Source organism: Pogona vitticeps, chromosome 3 (assembly GCF_051106095.1).
Source record: "Pogona vitticeps strain Pit_001003342236 chromosome 3, PviZW2.1, whole genome shotgun sequence".
NCBI lineage: Eukaryota > Metazoa > Chordata > Lepidosauria > Squamata > Agamidae > Pogona > Pogona vitticeps.
In genome coordinates this window covers 86,690,371-86,706,966 of record NC_135785.1, presented here as the reverse complement: position 1 = coordinate 86,706,966, position 16,596 = coordinate 86,690,371, and the positions used below count along the sequence as shown (strand labels likewise).

General features: G+C 39.9%; 1 protein-coding gene and 1 long non-coding RNA gene across 3 annotated transcripts in view; both read right to left on the bottom strand.

Annotated features, from left to right (window-relative positions):
• Positions 1-16,596, bottom strand: part of PRKG1 (protein kinase cGMP-dependent 1) — an 833,788-nt gene that overhangs the window by 112,058 nt on the left and 705,134 nt on the right. For both annotated transcript variants that reach the window (XM_072995266.2, XM_072995265.2), the window contains exon 8: positions 1,010-1,075. In XM_072995266.2, coding sequence (XP_072851367.1) covers positions 1,010-1,075 — 66 coding nt within the window. The remainder of the gene's footprint in view (positions 1-1,009; positions 1,076-16,596) is intronic.
• On the bottom strand, positions 12,896-15,503 carry LOC144588423 (uncharacterized). The gene is made up of 2 exons (XR_013543990.1): positions 15,269-15,503; positions 12,896-15,232 (listed from the first exon to the last, which is right to left on the bottom strand). It is a non-coding gene; the product is annotated as an uncharacterized LOC144588423 (long non-coding RNA).

Sequence of the window (16,596 nt, the reverse complement as noted above, 5' to 3'; positions counted from 1 at the left end):
CCTATGGATTTATACAACACAACGGCTATTTTACATAACAGGAAACCTTTCTAATAAATGTGTCACAGAGGCTATTAATGACAATCCTGATGTCCTCATCTGTTTATAGAGGATACGAATGCAATTTCAGTGAGTCACAAATTGAATAGATGGCATATTTTCTTGGAAACACTTTATTGATTGAAAAGACAGAAGCAACCCATCCAATGCTTCCACTTTTTATAATATTAAACTTCAGTGCAAGCAATATATTGTGAAATATATGTTGTGAGCTGTTCATAGAGATGTTTACATTTGTTACACATAATTTCATTCAGCAGACTATAAAATATGTGGAACTTTCTTTCCATAACTGTTACCACTTTAAATTCTATGCATTATTGTACATGAATGAGTGTTTTTGCCCTCCATTCTTCCATATGTGCTTTAATTTCAAGATTTCATCAAAAGAGTGTTGGTGTCATTTAGAGTGCGAACAAAGTAAAATAGAGGGCAATGCACATCCAAAACATTGCAATCTATATGAAAACTCCCATTTGGCAACACAATAATGGAATGGCCGCATATTGTTGCAGCAATTAGAAAAGTAACTACAGTATTTGCCATTCCCTTTTTTTTTCTAGTTTGCATCTCCAGAAGGCATAGAACTGACAGAACAACATGGAGTGAGATATTGGGGGGGGGGGGAGAGAATATTTGAACAGTTAGAGATAAAAAAAATGAAACATGGGGATCATTTCAGATCCAAGAGAATACTATCCTCTAATTGGACTCCTGTATTGTAAAGATGAATCCTTAATAGAGTTGTGTATTTTCACACAAATCAGAGTCACTGTCAAATGCATTTTATAACTTAATGGGGGGGGTGTCTCCGTACAGGATTGGTAATGTTATTTTTTCCTCCTAAGTGTAGAAAGGTTTGAAAATGTCAGCTACTAATGCTCAATTACCATGAACATCAGTTTGAGTTATCAGTATCATATGCTAGGAAAACAAGAGGCATACTTACTCTCTGTCGATGACAAGACATGTAACAGCTTCAGCAGCAATAACATTGGCTGTCCTGACATCTTCCCTGAAAAGACAACAACATATATTTTACACACAGAATCTGCCAGTTGTCTCTGCAATGTGAACGTTAACACACTGATGCGCTGAGCAAATGACAATTATGACTTTGGGATTTATTCTACTATAATGTACTTAAATGTTTTTGAAGAAACATGCAGCTCTTTAGAAATGATTATAAAACAGCACAAACATAAGAAGCAGTTTTACTATGAGACAGGTTGCTCAGTCGTTTATATACCTTTTTACTAATTCATTTATCCTGGTTATTGGTGTCTGTGATTTTGCAATTCAGTGTGCTGAAAACAGACAACTAATTCAGCACCACAAGTCACATAAGAAAACACAAATATTTAGCTAATATAATAACACAATAACAACAACAACATAATCATCACATCATTTCTGTGAATGCAGCAAATACATCCTGAACTAAAACTACAAGTCAGCATACATAGATTTTATGCACACCTTTATTTTGTGTCTTCTTTCTTTGGGATTCATATCTGTTTTTGGGGTGGTGCATTGCTGCTCTCCTTATTAAAAATCTATTTCTATTAACATAATGTGCATGTTGGTTGAACTGCAGCCCTCCCTGCTAGCCTGATCAACAGTGAAGGATGATAGGAAGCCACCCACATCTGGAAAGCCAAGGGTTGTTCATGCTGACCTTGTGCCACTCACCACCTGCACAATAGGTTTGCAGAGTCAAAGTGTGAGAGAAGTTTCTGATCAGTACAGATGACAACTTCATCTGCAACTACATTTAGGCCTTCTCATTCTTCTGAGTTTGGCTGCATCTTTAGGAGCATCAAGGAAACAATTTGGGGGGGGGGGAAACTAATCACTGGTGTTGTGATGAAAAGCACTTGGAGGAGGGCAGGTCCTGCATGGGCAATTAAGACCCATTAGCTTTACAGAAGACTTACAGGTGGTAAATGTGAACACCAGAAGAAACGAACAGAAAAGTATCTGGTCATTACATTAAAAATATGCTAGAAAGTAATATAATTGCTATGCAGTCTGTTACAAAGAATCCAGTATGCACCATATCATTACCATAAATGTCAGTCTGTGCTCTATATAGTGTTATATAGATGTTTCCACATATTCGGAATCCACTCTTCAGATGAGTCTGGCGTACATGTATGTGTTTACGAAATGAAATGAAATGTGTTTAGATCCCTGCCTTCCATGCTTTACACTCATAATGACCTGTGAGAAGGCTAGGATCAGACTATGGCCGTCCCAACATCACTGTTATGGTGGATCAGGAACATGATATGAATTTCAGACAAAGGCATTCTCACCCCAACAATACATTTTACTGACTCACTGTGATGGTTACCTGATCCTGAGAAACTGAGTATTGTGCTATGTATTCACACACACACACACACACACACACACACACACACACACACACACACACACACACACACACACACACACACACACACACACACACACACGAATCAACACACACGAATCAACACAGCTTCCTACATTTTAGATTCTCCTTGGGGGTGTGGTTTGGAAAACCATTGTGATGAGCATTTATCTCTCTACTAAATCAGCATGTTGTTATCAATCATATTAGCAGTAATGCTTTTTAGAAAGGAACACATATGAATAAAATGTACCAGCAAACCGTTCCTGCTAAAGCTCACTGTAGGATGATGTGTTCGCATATTTCATTAGATATGCACCTTTAATGCTATTTCTTTCCCACCCTTATTAAAATCATTATATATAGTGCCTAAACAAAACTGATGAGATGATAAAGCAGGAAGGCACAAGATAGAATCTACACAAATGTTCATGTTTTAAAACACTGCATTGCAACAGATATCCCTCCATCAGATAGTATTTTAAGTCTTTCACACATAGTGGACACTACCAGATAATAGTATTTACTGATAGTTTAAAAGTGTGCTGCTTAGTTCAGAAACTAAAGACACACTTTTAAAAGATGACAAAAATAAAAGAGCAGAAATATTACCCTAAGTACACTATATCACATCTCCCCCCATTCTTACCTCCAGGTCAAAATTGCCACATCTAGGTTAATGCCAGTTTATGTAAATTGGTAAGGTGTGAGAAACTGCACCACTTCCAAACATGCAGCAAATTATTAATAAACCTTTTTTATTAATAAAATAATCTGAATGCTACATTAGAGACAATCATCATGCCAAAATCCCAAACTTCAGCATAAGAGAATTTGGTGAACACTGACTCGGAGATTTGTTCAGCTTCCAGACTGTAATCTTCATCACTACTTCCAGACAGGTAACCCCTTTCCTCAGAGTCACTTTCACTGTCTGAATAACCCATAATTAAATAAGTTTGCAGCCACCATTTTTCTTCCTGGGAAAAAAAGTTTCCTTTTTCCTCCTGCTCAATGAGACTCTACCTTGCACTCTGGACTGGCTCTGGAATTGTACAGACTTTCCAACGTCAAATCTCTAGGCTTGCAAAAGGTCACAGCTGCTTCTCTGAGAGTATCTCCTGTGTGTATCACTTGAAAATGTAAACAGGATATATTGCCGAGCCACAAAGAAGTACAAAGTTCATCTACTTGAAGATGCCTTCTCTCATCCCCAGGATTTTTCTTTCCAGGCCTAACACACACAGACCTTCTGTCGTCAACAGACTTGGCAGGAAACCCTTTATAGGAACATATCTGTAAATATGACACCTCTGTTAGTCCCCACACAAGACTGTGCCGAACCTGCGTGCCAAGATCTGCCCGGTCTAGCTCAGCAGTTTCCTATGATTTCTTAGGAAACAAATGCTCTCTTTTTTTATGATCAAGGTGAAGATGCCTGATATATCAAAATAAATGCTTAAATGAAAAAAACTGTAATCATTCAATCATTTCAAGAACTGTAAAAAAAATGCACTGTAGTTCTATAAATGAAGCGACTGAGATATATGAATGCTGTTCACCCAGGATAATTTTGGAGAAGAATAAATGTGACTGTTCACCTCTCGGTAACAGTTAGACCTTAGATATAATCAGTTTGATATATCCAGTGAATGTATGTGCCTGACATTTATTATTTTTATGGAGGGTGATAAAAGTTGTCTTGTCTTTGATTAACACCTTATTGCAAAAGTTGTCTGACGGCTTAATATGTGAAGTTTACAGGATTTCTATAATATCTAAAAAATAAATGTATAAATCATTTAAGGATTTAACTCTTTAATGGGAGGCCAGTTTAGGTAGGAAATGCAGAATACTCTATAGTTTTACATTTGAATTGTACATGATTTTTACTGGCATTCTTAGAAAATGTTATTACAGCTTTCCAGAAGTAGAAAAGGCTGGGTTAGCCATGCTTTTGGGTCCCCAGATATTGGACTACAATTCGGATTAATCCTGGCCAGTATGGCTACTGGTGAAATCTTCTGGGAGTTTTAGTCCAAGAACATCTGGGGGGCCAAGGTTGAGAACCATTGCTTTAGTCTCTTTAAAATAAATACAACAAGTTATTTGTGATTAACTTAGGACTCACTAGCTAAAATTCTGTTACATAGCATAGTAAATTGTACTTGAGTAGGCCACTGATCAATGTGGATTTAGTGAGTCAACTCCTCCAGATGTTCTATTGATTCAAATTGTTCTACTCTAATTGCAAATAACTGTAACAAAGTAAGGGTGCAGCTACACTGTTCAAGCTGTTCAAGGTTTTTGAAACCGATTTAAAATCATTTGGTATTTGTGTCAGTGTATGAGTCTTCTTGGATCATTTTTCATTCCGGTTGTAAACTATCTGGTATATTGGTCCAGGAGACTACACGGCTTTAAAAATGTTGCATTTACAAGTGTAGGTGCTCAGCTCCCTCAGCAGAAATGAGGGAGAGTGGGACTGGGATAGGCGACAGGGGAGTGAAGAACACCCCCCTTCAAAAAAATAAAGACAACCTCCCCCCCCCCACAAAAATGGATGAGTTGCAGGATTATTTAACCAGGTAATTGTGGAGGGAGCAGCTGCAGCATTCTCATGCTGTCTTTCCTTTTTTGTTCTTTCCCAGTTCACTTTCACATAAAGAAGACAGCTCTTTGTGGGCTTGTTCCACCTTCCATGAGAGCTCGGCTGAATTTGAGCCCCAAGGAGGTTTCCCCCCCCCTTTCCCCACTGTGTGGGCTGAGATCAAGTTTCCCTCTGGCAGTTCTGAAGTGGCATAGTGATAGATTGATACAGCAGTAAGATAGAAATGGATAGAAAAAGAAAGAGAAGAGTTCAGACTCCAGAGTATACAGTACTGAGTCCTGGCATCCCATCCCTGACAAATCTTGCAGACACATATTCTGACACAGGAATTCACACATGCCAAAACAATTTTAAAAAATCACAATCCGAATAAATTCAGAATAACCCCCCCCCGGGTGCTTATAAAAATGCTTTCCAGTTCAAAACACACACCATGCTTTCAAGCCCAAACAATATGTGCCTAGGTGTTCATCATAGATTGATATTTTTATATTGATTTCTAAACCTAATGCAAAAACATGTACTACAACATGTAGTTAAGTCCTAAATCATGATTAGAGTAGGCCCATTTGAATCAATTGAACATATCAAGATTTAACTCTTCAAAACCCCTTGATTCAATCAGTCTACTGTAGTGCTATAGTATTTTGGCCACTGATATCAAATAAACTAAAGTGTGACTTGATACCTAGGTGTGGTGTAGTGGATAAAGTAATGGACTAGGACTTAGGAGGCCTGGGGTCAAATCCCTGCTCAGCCATGGAAACTCACTGAGTGTGGAAACAGAAAGACAATTCCTTAAATATCTTACTCAAAATCTTTCTTAGGGTCACTATATGTTGGTTCTGACTTGGTGGCACATAACAACAAAGTGTGACTTAGTCTAGATACAGCCAGCTGATGTTAGTGATCTTTGCTCCATTTGGAATTTGCCCCAAATACCTTAAAAATCTTAACAATATTCTTTCCCTACGCAATACAGTAGGGCAAGCATTAAAGACATTGCAAATTGAGTGATAATGATATGGTAACAACACTGATATAATACTAGAGTAATTTCAACGTGAATCCATTATGTTCAATAACAAAATACTATCTACTTCACCACAGTGCCTTCAGAGAAATGTGAATAGGGTTTTTTTTGTGTGTGTGTGCCAAGTTTTATTGAAATAAAAGATTGTAGTTTAAACGTATACCATTTCAAAAAGAGGCATTGAAGGTTCTCAGCTGAATTCACATCCTCATTTGATAGAATATATATGTCAGTAGAAAGCAGAAAAGGGTTATGTCATAAGGGGAGACAGGTGGTTTAATGAGTACACACTCTGTAATACAGATGGGAGAAGTTGGATCCAGGATCTGTCCTGCATGGTTCACAGAAGCTGTTCTGGATGATTGAGGTGAGATGGAGTGGGGTGTAACTTTCCCTCAACACAGTCCACAATCCACCACACTTCTGTATAACATTTTGAGGGGGGTAGAGGGACTGTTGTGTGGCAAATGGTTGATGAATCTGGCTCAACCATGAAAGGTCAATACGTGCTGAAGTTCTTCAAACCACAGAGCTATAAGAGACATTTCAAGAACTGGCGACAAGAATAACAGAGGGCACTGTCTGTAAGTATGCTGTAAATGAGGTCATACATAATAAACCAAAGATTTATTGCTTAGTTACCATATGAAAGAGTGGAAGGAAGTAGTAAAAGAATTGGAAATGAATTTAATATTCATGATGCCAGAGTCTATAATTTATGGCACCATATGCTGTGTTTCCTAACCATTTTTAGTAACTGACACTGAAGTCCTTCTAAGTGTAGCTCTTCAAGTGAAGCTATAGTCTTCTGTGATACACAATCTGTGCCAAGCAGGTGGCTATGCTGAACTGACAATAATGGGTTCTTTTTAATTTACCAAAGCAGATTCAGATTATAGAGCAGACAGAAGAAAATTATGCAGGTGATATGTAATTCCTGGCCATCAGCCAGCCTTCAAGATCAGATGTTTCTAAAATGTCTCCTCTATCATGATTTCATCATGCACTTCCATCTAATTTCTATCAGAAGCTCCATACTTCAGATTGTTTTTCTTACCTCCCTTGCTGACTAAATCTATAAAAATTCCAGTGCCAGGTCATATTTATATTTGCTTTACATGTGTTAGTATGAACAGCTTATTTTGTGACTGGCAGATAATACTAAAGTTGACAAAAATGATTTATCCATGCTCCTCCTTCTTAGTAATCCTATACTACCACATCTGCATTCATTCATTTCTGCTACCTTGGTAAGTATAAATCTGCAATAAATTGTTTGTCAAATTATAATTATGCAGTTACATTAAAATGTTGTAAAATTATGTGGCCAAATATGGGAATAAAATCATCACGAGTGGCAGACTGTTGCTGATTAAAGACTTTTTGGGGGGAGGTGTGCATGGCTTGCATACAATGAGACTAAGTCACATGTACCCTAAAGTTGAAAAAACAAGTCTTTAATCAGTGACAATGAACTGTTGACAACTGCATCATTCCCATTATATAGGCAGAATCCATCCAACAGGATTTCAACCAATGTATCTTGTCGATGGGTAGCTTGTGGACTGAGTGGAAAGTAGAAATGGGCATGAACATTGGTTTGGAGGTTTGTGCCGGTTCGTACACATGGCACCACAGGTGTTGCACATTCCTATCCCCACCTCCCTGGCCACTTACCAGCTGCATCACACTCCTCTCCTCCTCTATTTCAGCTCTTCAGCCAGTCACTGGCAGGAGCACAGGCTTGCTTGTCCTGCTGCCTTGTTTGAGTGGGCTATCAGGTAAGGAAGTGGGGAAGGGAAGCCCATGCTCCTGCCGGAGACTGGCTGAACAGCCAAAGAGGATGAGGAGAGGAGTGTACGCTGGCTGGTGAGTGAGATAATCCAGCTGGGGAGGTGTGGGAAGGGAATGTGTGGCACCTCTGGTGCCAAACTTATGAACCAGTATGAACCTCTGAACAGAGATTTGTGCCCATCTCCAGTGGAGAGGACTCACCCCAAACTGAAGGGTAATTGCTCTGCTTGAATATAACCCATCTTTTTAACACAGGAGTTGTGGCTTCTTTTCAGTAGCTATTCGAAACATTTCTTAATTTCCTCCCCAAGGTGACACTGCTTTTTATATTCAGCCTTGTTGAAAACCTAATTGAAAATGCAATTTTAGTGCGCTTTCACTGTACCATAGTGGCTTCCTAGCCCCACCTCCTCCAGGCACTGCCTCTGAGTGGGCACCCACCGGAGGAGGCAGGGCTGAGAATCCAAAGTGCCCATGGAAAAGCAATGCATCCAGACCATTGCGCCATGCTGAACTGCAGAATCATGATTTGTGCTCATCTCTAGTTCTGAATATATCTGAATCTGAATTTGATAGTTCTGAATATCTGTAATAATAATTTACTCTTATAGATTAGAAAGCAGAAGGCTAGGTTTCTGCTTTCTAGAGAAAGAAATGAACATGAAACCTATTTCTCAACCATCCTGGAAAGATTTCTTAAGAAATGAAATGTAAAGACATTCTGACACCAAGGGAAGCAGGGTGTCTTCTGATTGGGGTTGCCATGGGTTTCCCAGGGGAGGTAGGCTGGGGTGAGTGCAAAACATGTGAATGATATCTGTATCAATGAAATCTAAAAGAAGGGAAAGACCCCACAAAGTATTTTTTCACTTGAGTTCTTTCTAATTGAAAGTTGGACACAGCTGCTTATAAATCCCCTAAGCATATGCTCCTAGGATATGCTCTGTGTCCTTTTCTGAACCCTCAACTTATCTTTACATTTTCTACATCTCACAGTATATTGTTTACTTATTATAGTTGGGAATAAGATTTAGGATTTGTAGATTCATATATTAATATGTTATAAATCAACAGGGAACTATATTAGGTTTAGACCCACTTGGGATATATCAAACAGGGAAATAAGATTTTGTTCTATACAAACAGCTACATTAAACTAATAGACTTTGTGCCTGTATGTGCAAGTGTGGTTTTCATTGGAGCTTGTGGTGTGTGTGTGTGTGTTGCGTAAAGTCTGCAGGCAGTATGAAATGTGGGTGTAGTAGAAGTAGGCACTTGGGAAAGGCTTCAAGAATGCTTCAGCAGCTTCTACTGAGAGATGAGGGGGAGGGAGAGAAAAAAAGACAGCATACAACTGCTATTATAACCCCTTCCTCCAACCAATTCTACTTTGCCCCAGCCAGGTAAACAAGGACAGGGTGGTCCATTTTACAAGTGCTGTCTGGAGCAGTCAGGGTGCAAAACACGTCTGTCTGTCTCTAACAGAACACTGGTGGGAAGTGGAGGCATCAGGCATAGGGCAACACACAAAGGCAAAATACAGATGGGCCCTGTTGAATGTGGCTTTGATGGAGGGTAGCCACACAGCTCACAACATTCAAGAGTCTCTGAGGGACATGCTGCAGCTTTGGAGTCTAGCTATAGAAAGACAAGGTCTGCTTGTCACAGACAAGGGGGCAAACACTGTGGCAGCACTGTACTTGGGAAGAAAAAAAGGGGATGCAGTATATGTGGGTGAGCATAGTCTTGGAATAGCATCTTAACCGAGGAGTTCAGGATGCTTTGCAGGATATAGAAGGCACATGTATACTTAATATAACTGAGTGAGCCAGAAAGGTGGCAGGACATTTTCTCCACAGTGTCCAGGATAGTGAACTGTTGCAGCGAAGGCAAGAAAAATTGGGATTGCCACTGCACACTCCACTTTTCACCTGCTTAAACAGCAGGCAATGGATATTAAGTATCAGGAAGGGGGGATAATGCAAGCCAACTTTCCATCACATGCAGCGGTAGCTAGTAAAGAAGGTCTGACTAGCCATGAGGGGTCACACAGAGCAGCAAGAAACTAGAAATATTCACAGCACCCCAAACGGCAGTACTAGCAGTTGTATCCTAGAGTCAACGTCCCTTAACCTTACAACCACAGGGCAAGCTTTCTGGGATACAGTCTTGAGAAACATGACAGGGGCCCATCCTCCGGAGAGGATGGACACGGCAGAGGCAGAGATAGAGGTATACACCCAAGAGCCCTGCAAGCCAAAAGAGAGCAATCCCAATCTTACCGGTCTGAGAAGGAGTCTGTTTGGGGAGGTCTGGCCAAACTGGCAGTGGGACTGCTCACCAACTAGTATGCCCAGTGAGAGAGCATTCCCTCAGACAGGGGACACTGTCAGTTTGCACCACTCACATATGGAATCTGGATCTGTAGAGGAACTTCTTTTCCTTAAAAACCTGCCACAGCTGGGTTTACTTATGTCCCCTTTAAGTGCTCTACTCACAGTATTCAGCATGCCATGTTTCAGTCCACTGCCCCCTCATTCTCCCTCTTTCATTTTTCCAACTGCTAAAGACTGTTCTCACACGCTCATCAGTGTTGTGCCCCATGCTGTTGGCACAATTCCCATCCACCACAGGCTATCTATCTGCTGCTCCAATCTGCCTGCCATGTTGCCCATAGTATTTGCCCACCCCCCATTGCAACCTGTCCTCTGCTTCCCCAATGCTGCTGGCATTTTCTGCTGGTACGCCCACTGTTCAGGGTTCTATCAGTTTGCCCACTGCAGTCATTTCATAATACCTCGGCACTGCTGGCTGTTGCTGCACACCTTTTTTGTTCAGCACAATCATTGGGAAGGTGGCAGAGGAGACAGGGAAATGTTTTAAAATGTTTTGTCTGTTTGAGTTTTTAAAAGGGGGGAAATTATTACTATGTAGTATTCATACAGACCATAATGAATTTCTAGATGTGCAAAAATTCAGAATCTTTTAAAACTCTGAATTCCAAAGGGCTGCAATTCCAAATTCTATATCCAGATTCCAAATCCAGATGTTGATGCCAGGGCACATCCACACTCAAGACATGCTTTTGCTACTGACATGTCTGTAGAATTGAATTCTATTCCATATTTTCAATGACTAAAAGAAAAGCCACTTCCCTTATATCTGTTTAATCAGATCTTCTTGGGAGTTGAAAGGTTAATCACTAATCATAATCATATCTATCTTAATTTGACTCATGCAAAACTAACATTTGGTGGATCCAACCCAATGTATATAACTGTTGTATGTTACCTGCATTCTACTTCAGGTGGGAGGAAAAGGAGGAAGTAATATTGATTTGTTTGTACACTAGAATTATCACTGAAAGAAAGAGGAATACCTTATAATTTTTAATCCTTACTGCCAAAAACACATTTCATGTTGTTAAAAACTGGCTTTTAAAAAATGAACTCTAAAGTGAAATGTTACTGATGATGTTCCTTCTAAAGTGACATAAATATTTCATGCAAAGAGCTCCACTCTGTCGTCTTAAAAATCCCAGCCAAGCAAGTGAGCTGACTTAAAAAGAAAGTACCCTGTTTCCATTTCCAGTGGGAGGTGACATTCATTCAACCTACAGGAAATCATGTTGCTGGGTGTATGATGTGAGTGCTAAGAGAGCAGCAAGGGTTGTCATCCACCATATTCCCAGAAGGAAAGGGACGGATTTTCATTCCTGTGTTTTACACAGATAATACCTCCTGACTGAATGTTAACTATTCTTTAACAGAAATATTAAAATCAAACATCAGAACACTCAATGTGTGGATTTTAAAGATTTGTTTATCCAGAAAGAAGTAAATATATTGTAACAAGCTCCATGTCTGCCAAAAGCCTCCCAGCTTGTTCTATCCCTCCCCCCCCTTTATCAGCAGTCCTTCCCTCGCCCCCAGTTTTTGTTCAGCCTTTCCTTCTCCTCCCACCATTCTCTCTATCTGGACTTTTTGTTCAGACCAGGCCAGCTGAAGAAACAAATAGCTCTCACTGTTGTCCCTTCTGTGCCTTAAGCCCATGTGTAGCTGTGAGGTTGTCTAAAAAAAGTAATACGCCAGGAAGGTTAGCGAAATCTTCCAGCTGCCTAAATATGGTACTGCACACTACCAACACATCCTTTTTGGTCTTCACCTACAAAATGTTACGTGACCTCATTCCCATGGTATAAGTGGCATGATCACTAGCATATTTACACAGAAGAAAGTCCCACTAGGGCCAACAAAACCTCTAGAGAATATATCTAGGATTACGGCCCAATAGCTGTTGCCATTTAATTAATGCTCTTGCACAGGCAGTGCAAAAATGAATGTTTTATCAAGGTGGTGAAGTTAAGTGTCTGGGATATAGAATTACATGACCATATTGGCCAGTTGGGGAAGTCTAACTTTCTTAAGAAATCTGCTTTTATCACCTCCTCATATTTATCCAATACTATCCCATCTAAAGCCACAAGGGCTTTTACACTACCAAGAGCCTCGTGGTGCAGCTGTGCTTACGACCTGTGGTTCAATCCCAGGTAGCCGGCTCAAGGTTGATTCAGTCTGCATGGGTCCTGAGTCAGATTCAGAGCTTGGGAAAGTAATTTCTTTTGACTACAATTCCCAGACTCCCCAGCCAACATTGTCGTCAGCTACGGTTGTCCAGATGTTATGAGAATTCTGGTTCAAAAAGAGTAACTTCCTGAGCTGTGATCAAATGCAGCTATTCTAGGCTGATCAAGTATAATAAATTCTGCAGGATATTTAGGCAAAGCATGTTCTCCAGTATTATTTAACTACTACCAGGAGTGAAGATAAATACATTACCACAGAGAAAGCGAGGCACCACTTAAATTATAATCCACTGGGAAGATGAAAAATATGGACCCACTAAGAAGCAAAGCCCTTCTTAGGAAGGAAGAATAGAAGTGTCAAAAAAGAACTGCGGTGAGGAAAATATAAGCATCATCCCTCAGGAGAACAAATGCACACAGATAATTGGGGGGTAAATTGAACAAAACAGAAAGATAAAAGGGAAAGAAACAGAGTTGTTTTTAAACGTGACCTTGTTCTTAAGCAGACATTTTGGAGCAGGACTGGACGATCTCAAGTGGGCCAGGGGTACAGTAGTTAAACTGCAGTACCACAGTGAAGACTTTGCTCCCAACCTGAGTTCAATCCCAAAGGATTCAAGTAGCCAGCCCAAGGTTGACTCGGGCTTTCAGTCAAGTTTAAGTCAATGGAAGCCCTTGGGATCGCTCTTCTTACTTTGTTTGGGTCATCTTATGCTTGTGAGCAGCTGTTTTCAGCTTTGAATTATATCAAATCTGATACAAGAAACAAACTAACAGATGAACTGAGAGCTACATGTGTTGCTCTCAAACTAATGGAGTATGAGCCAAGGTTTGACAAATTATCAGCATGCATACAACAGCAAAAATTACATTAATTGTGCAAAAGCATGCCAAATGCAAACTTTCACCTAATGCAGTGTTTGTAGTCCAAGACACTAATTTAGGAGTTACTTAACACATGTTAAGGAAGTTTAGTTTTCTTGTTTATCTTGCTCATCCTAACACAGGTTAACTTTTACTTTTACTAATCTACCACCTGTAGAAGAAGGATAAAGGACCCAGAGTAAGGCCTGCCCCATACAATTTTAGTCTGGCATATAATCATATTAAAACTTAGTGTGGCATATAATCATATTACACCTCTGGGTAGAGTGGGCGGCATATAAATTAAATGAATAAAAAATAAATAAAGTATCCCTTATCAAAAAATACACATACATAATTATTGTAAAAGTTTGTATAAATTACCAGGCTTCAGGCTATATGTACAATGTATTACTTTAATAAATTTTTAACTTACTAGAGTTGATTTTTTTCCCCAATAAAAATGTTTGTATCGTTGAAAGCTCCGTTATTGTGTTTTTCTTTTAAGACAAAAGATGATAATTAGTTCAGACAACTGTACAAGTTGTTTTTTCTAACCTAAAATCACAGTATATTCAGGTTTAATTGCAGTGCTGGCACTTTGAAATAAAGAAGTTGGTTTTGTGTTGCAGTTTGGGCACTCAGGCTCAGAAACGTTCACCATCACTGATCTAGGGTCATAGGATACTGCAACTCTCCATGTTCACCTTGGAGGGTAGCAAAGCTTTTTGCCAATTTGGCTGAACCGTTTTTTGGGGGTAAAGATTAAAATGGGACATTTGGAGTGTGTATTGTGTGTACTGAAAGTAGATCACTGGGGATTTTCAATCCAGAACATATAAAATCTTCAATTTTTTTTTTTCAAACAAAAGCCTGGAACAGGGAAAGGTGGAAAACTATAGCAGCCTTGGGAGACAAAATAAACACAAGGAAAAATGTCACTAATAATAAGGCAAAAAAGAGAAACATGGAAGTAAGGAACGAAGGGAGGAAGGAACCGGGATGGTATGAGGCATCCTGCCTTGGGCAGGGGGTTGGACTAGAAGACCTCCAAAGGTCCCTTCCAATCGTGCTATGATGATTCTATGAGGATTCTAACCCATCACCACAGTCCACCCTGACTCATATAAGCCCAGCAGGGCTGAAAAAGTTGCCATTCTTTCAGTCGACTGGATTCCTCTGATGGTATATTGAAACTCTGTTGGGCAGTAGTGCTGGCCATAAAATGGAGCAGAGGAGACCCCCCCCCCCTTTATTGACCTCGTGGAAGGGACAATAAAGAGGATTATGATGCAAAGATCCATTGCCCAATAACTGATACAATCAAAGGCACAATAATAAATTTATCTTTATGACCAATACAACCTATTCCTATAGACCATTAACCCTTGAAATCTATCAGACTTAAAAGGGAGCACACCAGTACTCTAGGTAAGCAGTTTCCATTCTCAAAGCCCCTACAAGAATGGCCACCAACTCATCAGATACATTACCATTCTCCCTAGTGAATAATGAGAACAATAGCAAGGTTTCATTAGGGACTATCTTTTGCGTTATTAACTTGCTCACCCAATCTTTTACTTTATGCCAGAGTGATTTGACCTTGGAACGGAAAATCCACAATGATCCTTTTCAGCCACAATTATTCCAACACATATCTGATATTTCCTTATTAATTATATTTCGTTTTATAAGGCACAACTGCCATCTATGAACTGGCCAATACTGTAGTCCAGTGGTTCTTAACCTTTTTGAAAGAAACGCCCCCTTGAGCCATTGAGGAAGTTATCATCGCCCCCCTCCCTGAGGTGATGATATCTTACCTACCTACCTACCTACCTACCTACCTACCTACCTACCTACCTACCTACCTACCTACCTACCTACCTACCTACCTACCTACCTACCTACCTACCTACCTACCTAGTCTCCCTCCCCACCCGGGTGCAAGGCAGTGCTTCACGGGGCAAGGATGAGGACCCAAGAGACCCTTTCCTTCCACCCGATCCACACTCAGTGCTGCCCTGAAGGAAAAAGGCGAGACGTGGCAGGTAGAAAGAGCTGGAACATCTGGCAGCAGCAGCAGCAGCACCGGATCTACTGCCAGCACTGCGGCTGCAGTCGCCTTCACAGGTTTGGCTCACTCCAGCACCCCCTTACCGCCCCCTTCTGTTCTTTCGCCCCCACACCGCCCTTTTCGTTCTACCGCCCCCCTGAAAAATGAAATCGCCCCTGGGGGGCATTATTGCCCACGTTAAGAACCACTGCTGTAGTCCATATTTTTGCTCAAGATTAGAATCTTGTTAAATTGTGTATGGGAAAAGAAACAGTCCTGAAAAGGAATTCTAAATCCGTTCACCAGTAGCATTTTTTAATTTATTTTACAATATAGCTGGAGAGAAAATACTATGACAGTGGAGCAACTAGCCTGTTTTATTTATGTATGTGTTCAAATTTTTGTTTGACTTTAATAAAAAAAATTAAATCAACACAGAAATAAGATGGCTGTGCTACCAGAGCCTAGACATCTCCATCTCTCTCAGTGTCACTCTCTTTCCCAAGAGGCACCGTTAATGACTTGCACACAGAAGAGGGAAGACTAATAAGCTTGAATGAAATGGTGGACTGTAAGGCAAGAAAAATATTCAGCATAAGCACTGATCAAAATCAATGAGATCATTGTTTGAAATTTTGGTATTAGATTGCTAGCAGATCAAACAGAAATTTATTTTGAGAATTAGCAGGTTCCTTGGGTGATTAACTGTTAAAATTTAGAAACTAGGCTTTGGCAATCCTAAACTGGCAGTTTTACACAATTCAGCTGTAAATCATCAAATATAAGTTGAATGGGACTTACTTCCTAGTCAGTGAGTTCAGGATCACAGCTTTCAACTACTGTACTAGATAATAATGGTAATGACATTGACAATAAAAGAAACATTACAGTCATCCTGATTCTGCTGCACCCATTTAACTATATTGTCGTAGCTTGTCATGCTAATGTAACCAAAATTACTCTTCTTTTATTTCAAATCTCTCCAGACGATATTATCACCAAATGTATTTACACAAGGCAAACAAACTCTCTTGGCCACTGATATCCTGTAAAAATTGGAAAGAAAACACAAAAGGAAAATAGCTCCACAAATGGCAGATATTTTTAGAATGATATACAGCTGGGCTTTTGAGGGCCAAACTGGACACTATATTCAATGCATCCTTACTGGCATGTACTGTACTTTTTAAATTTG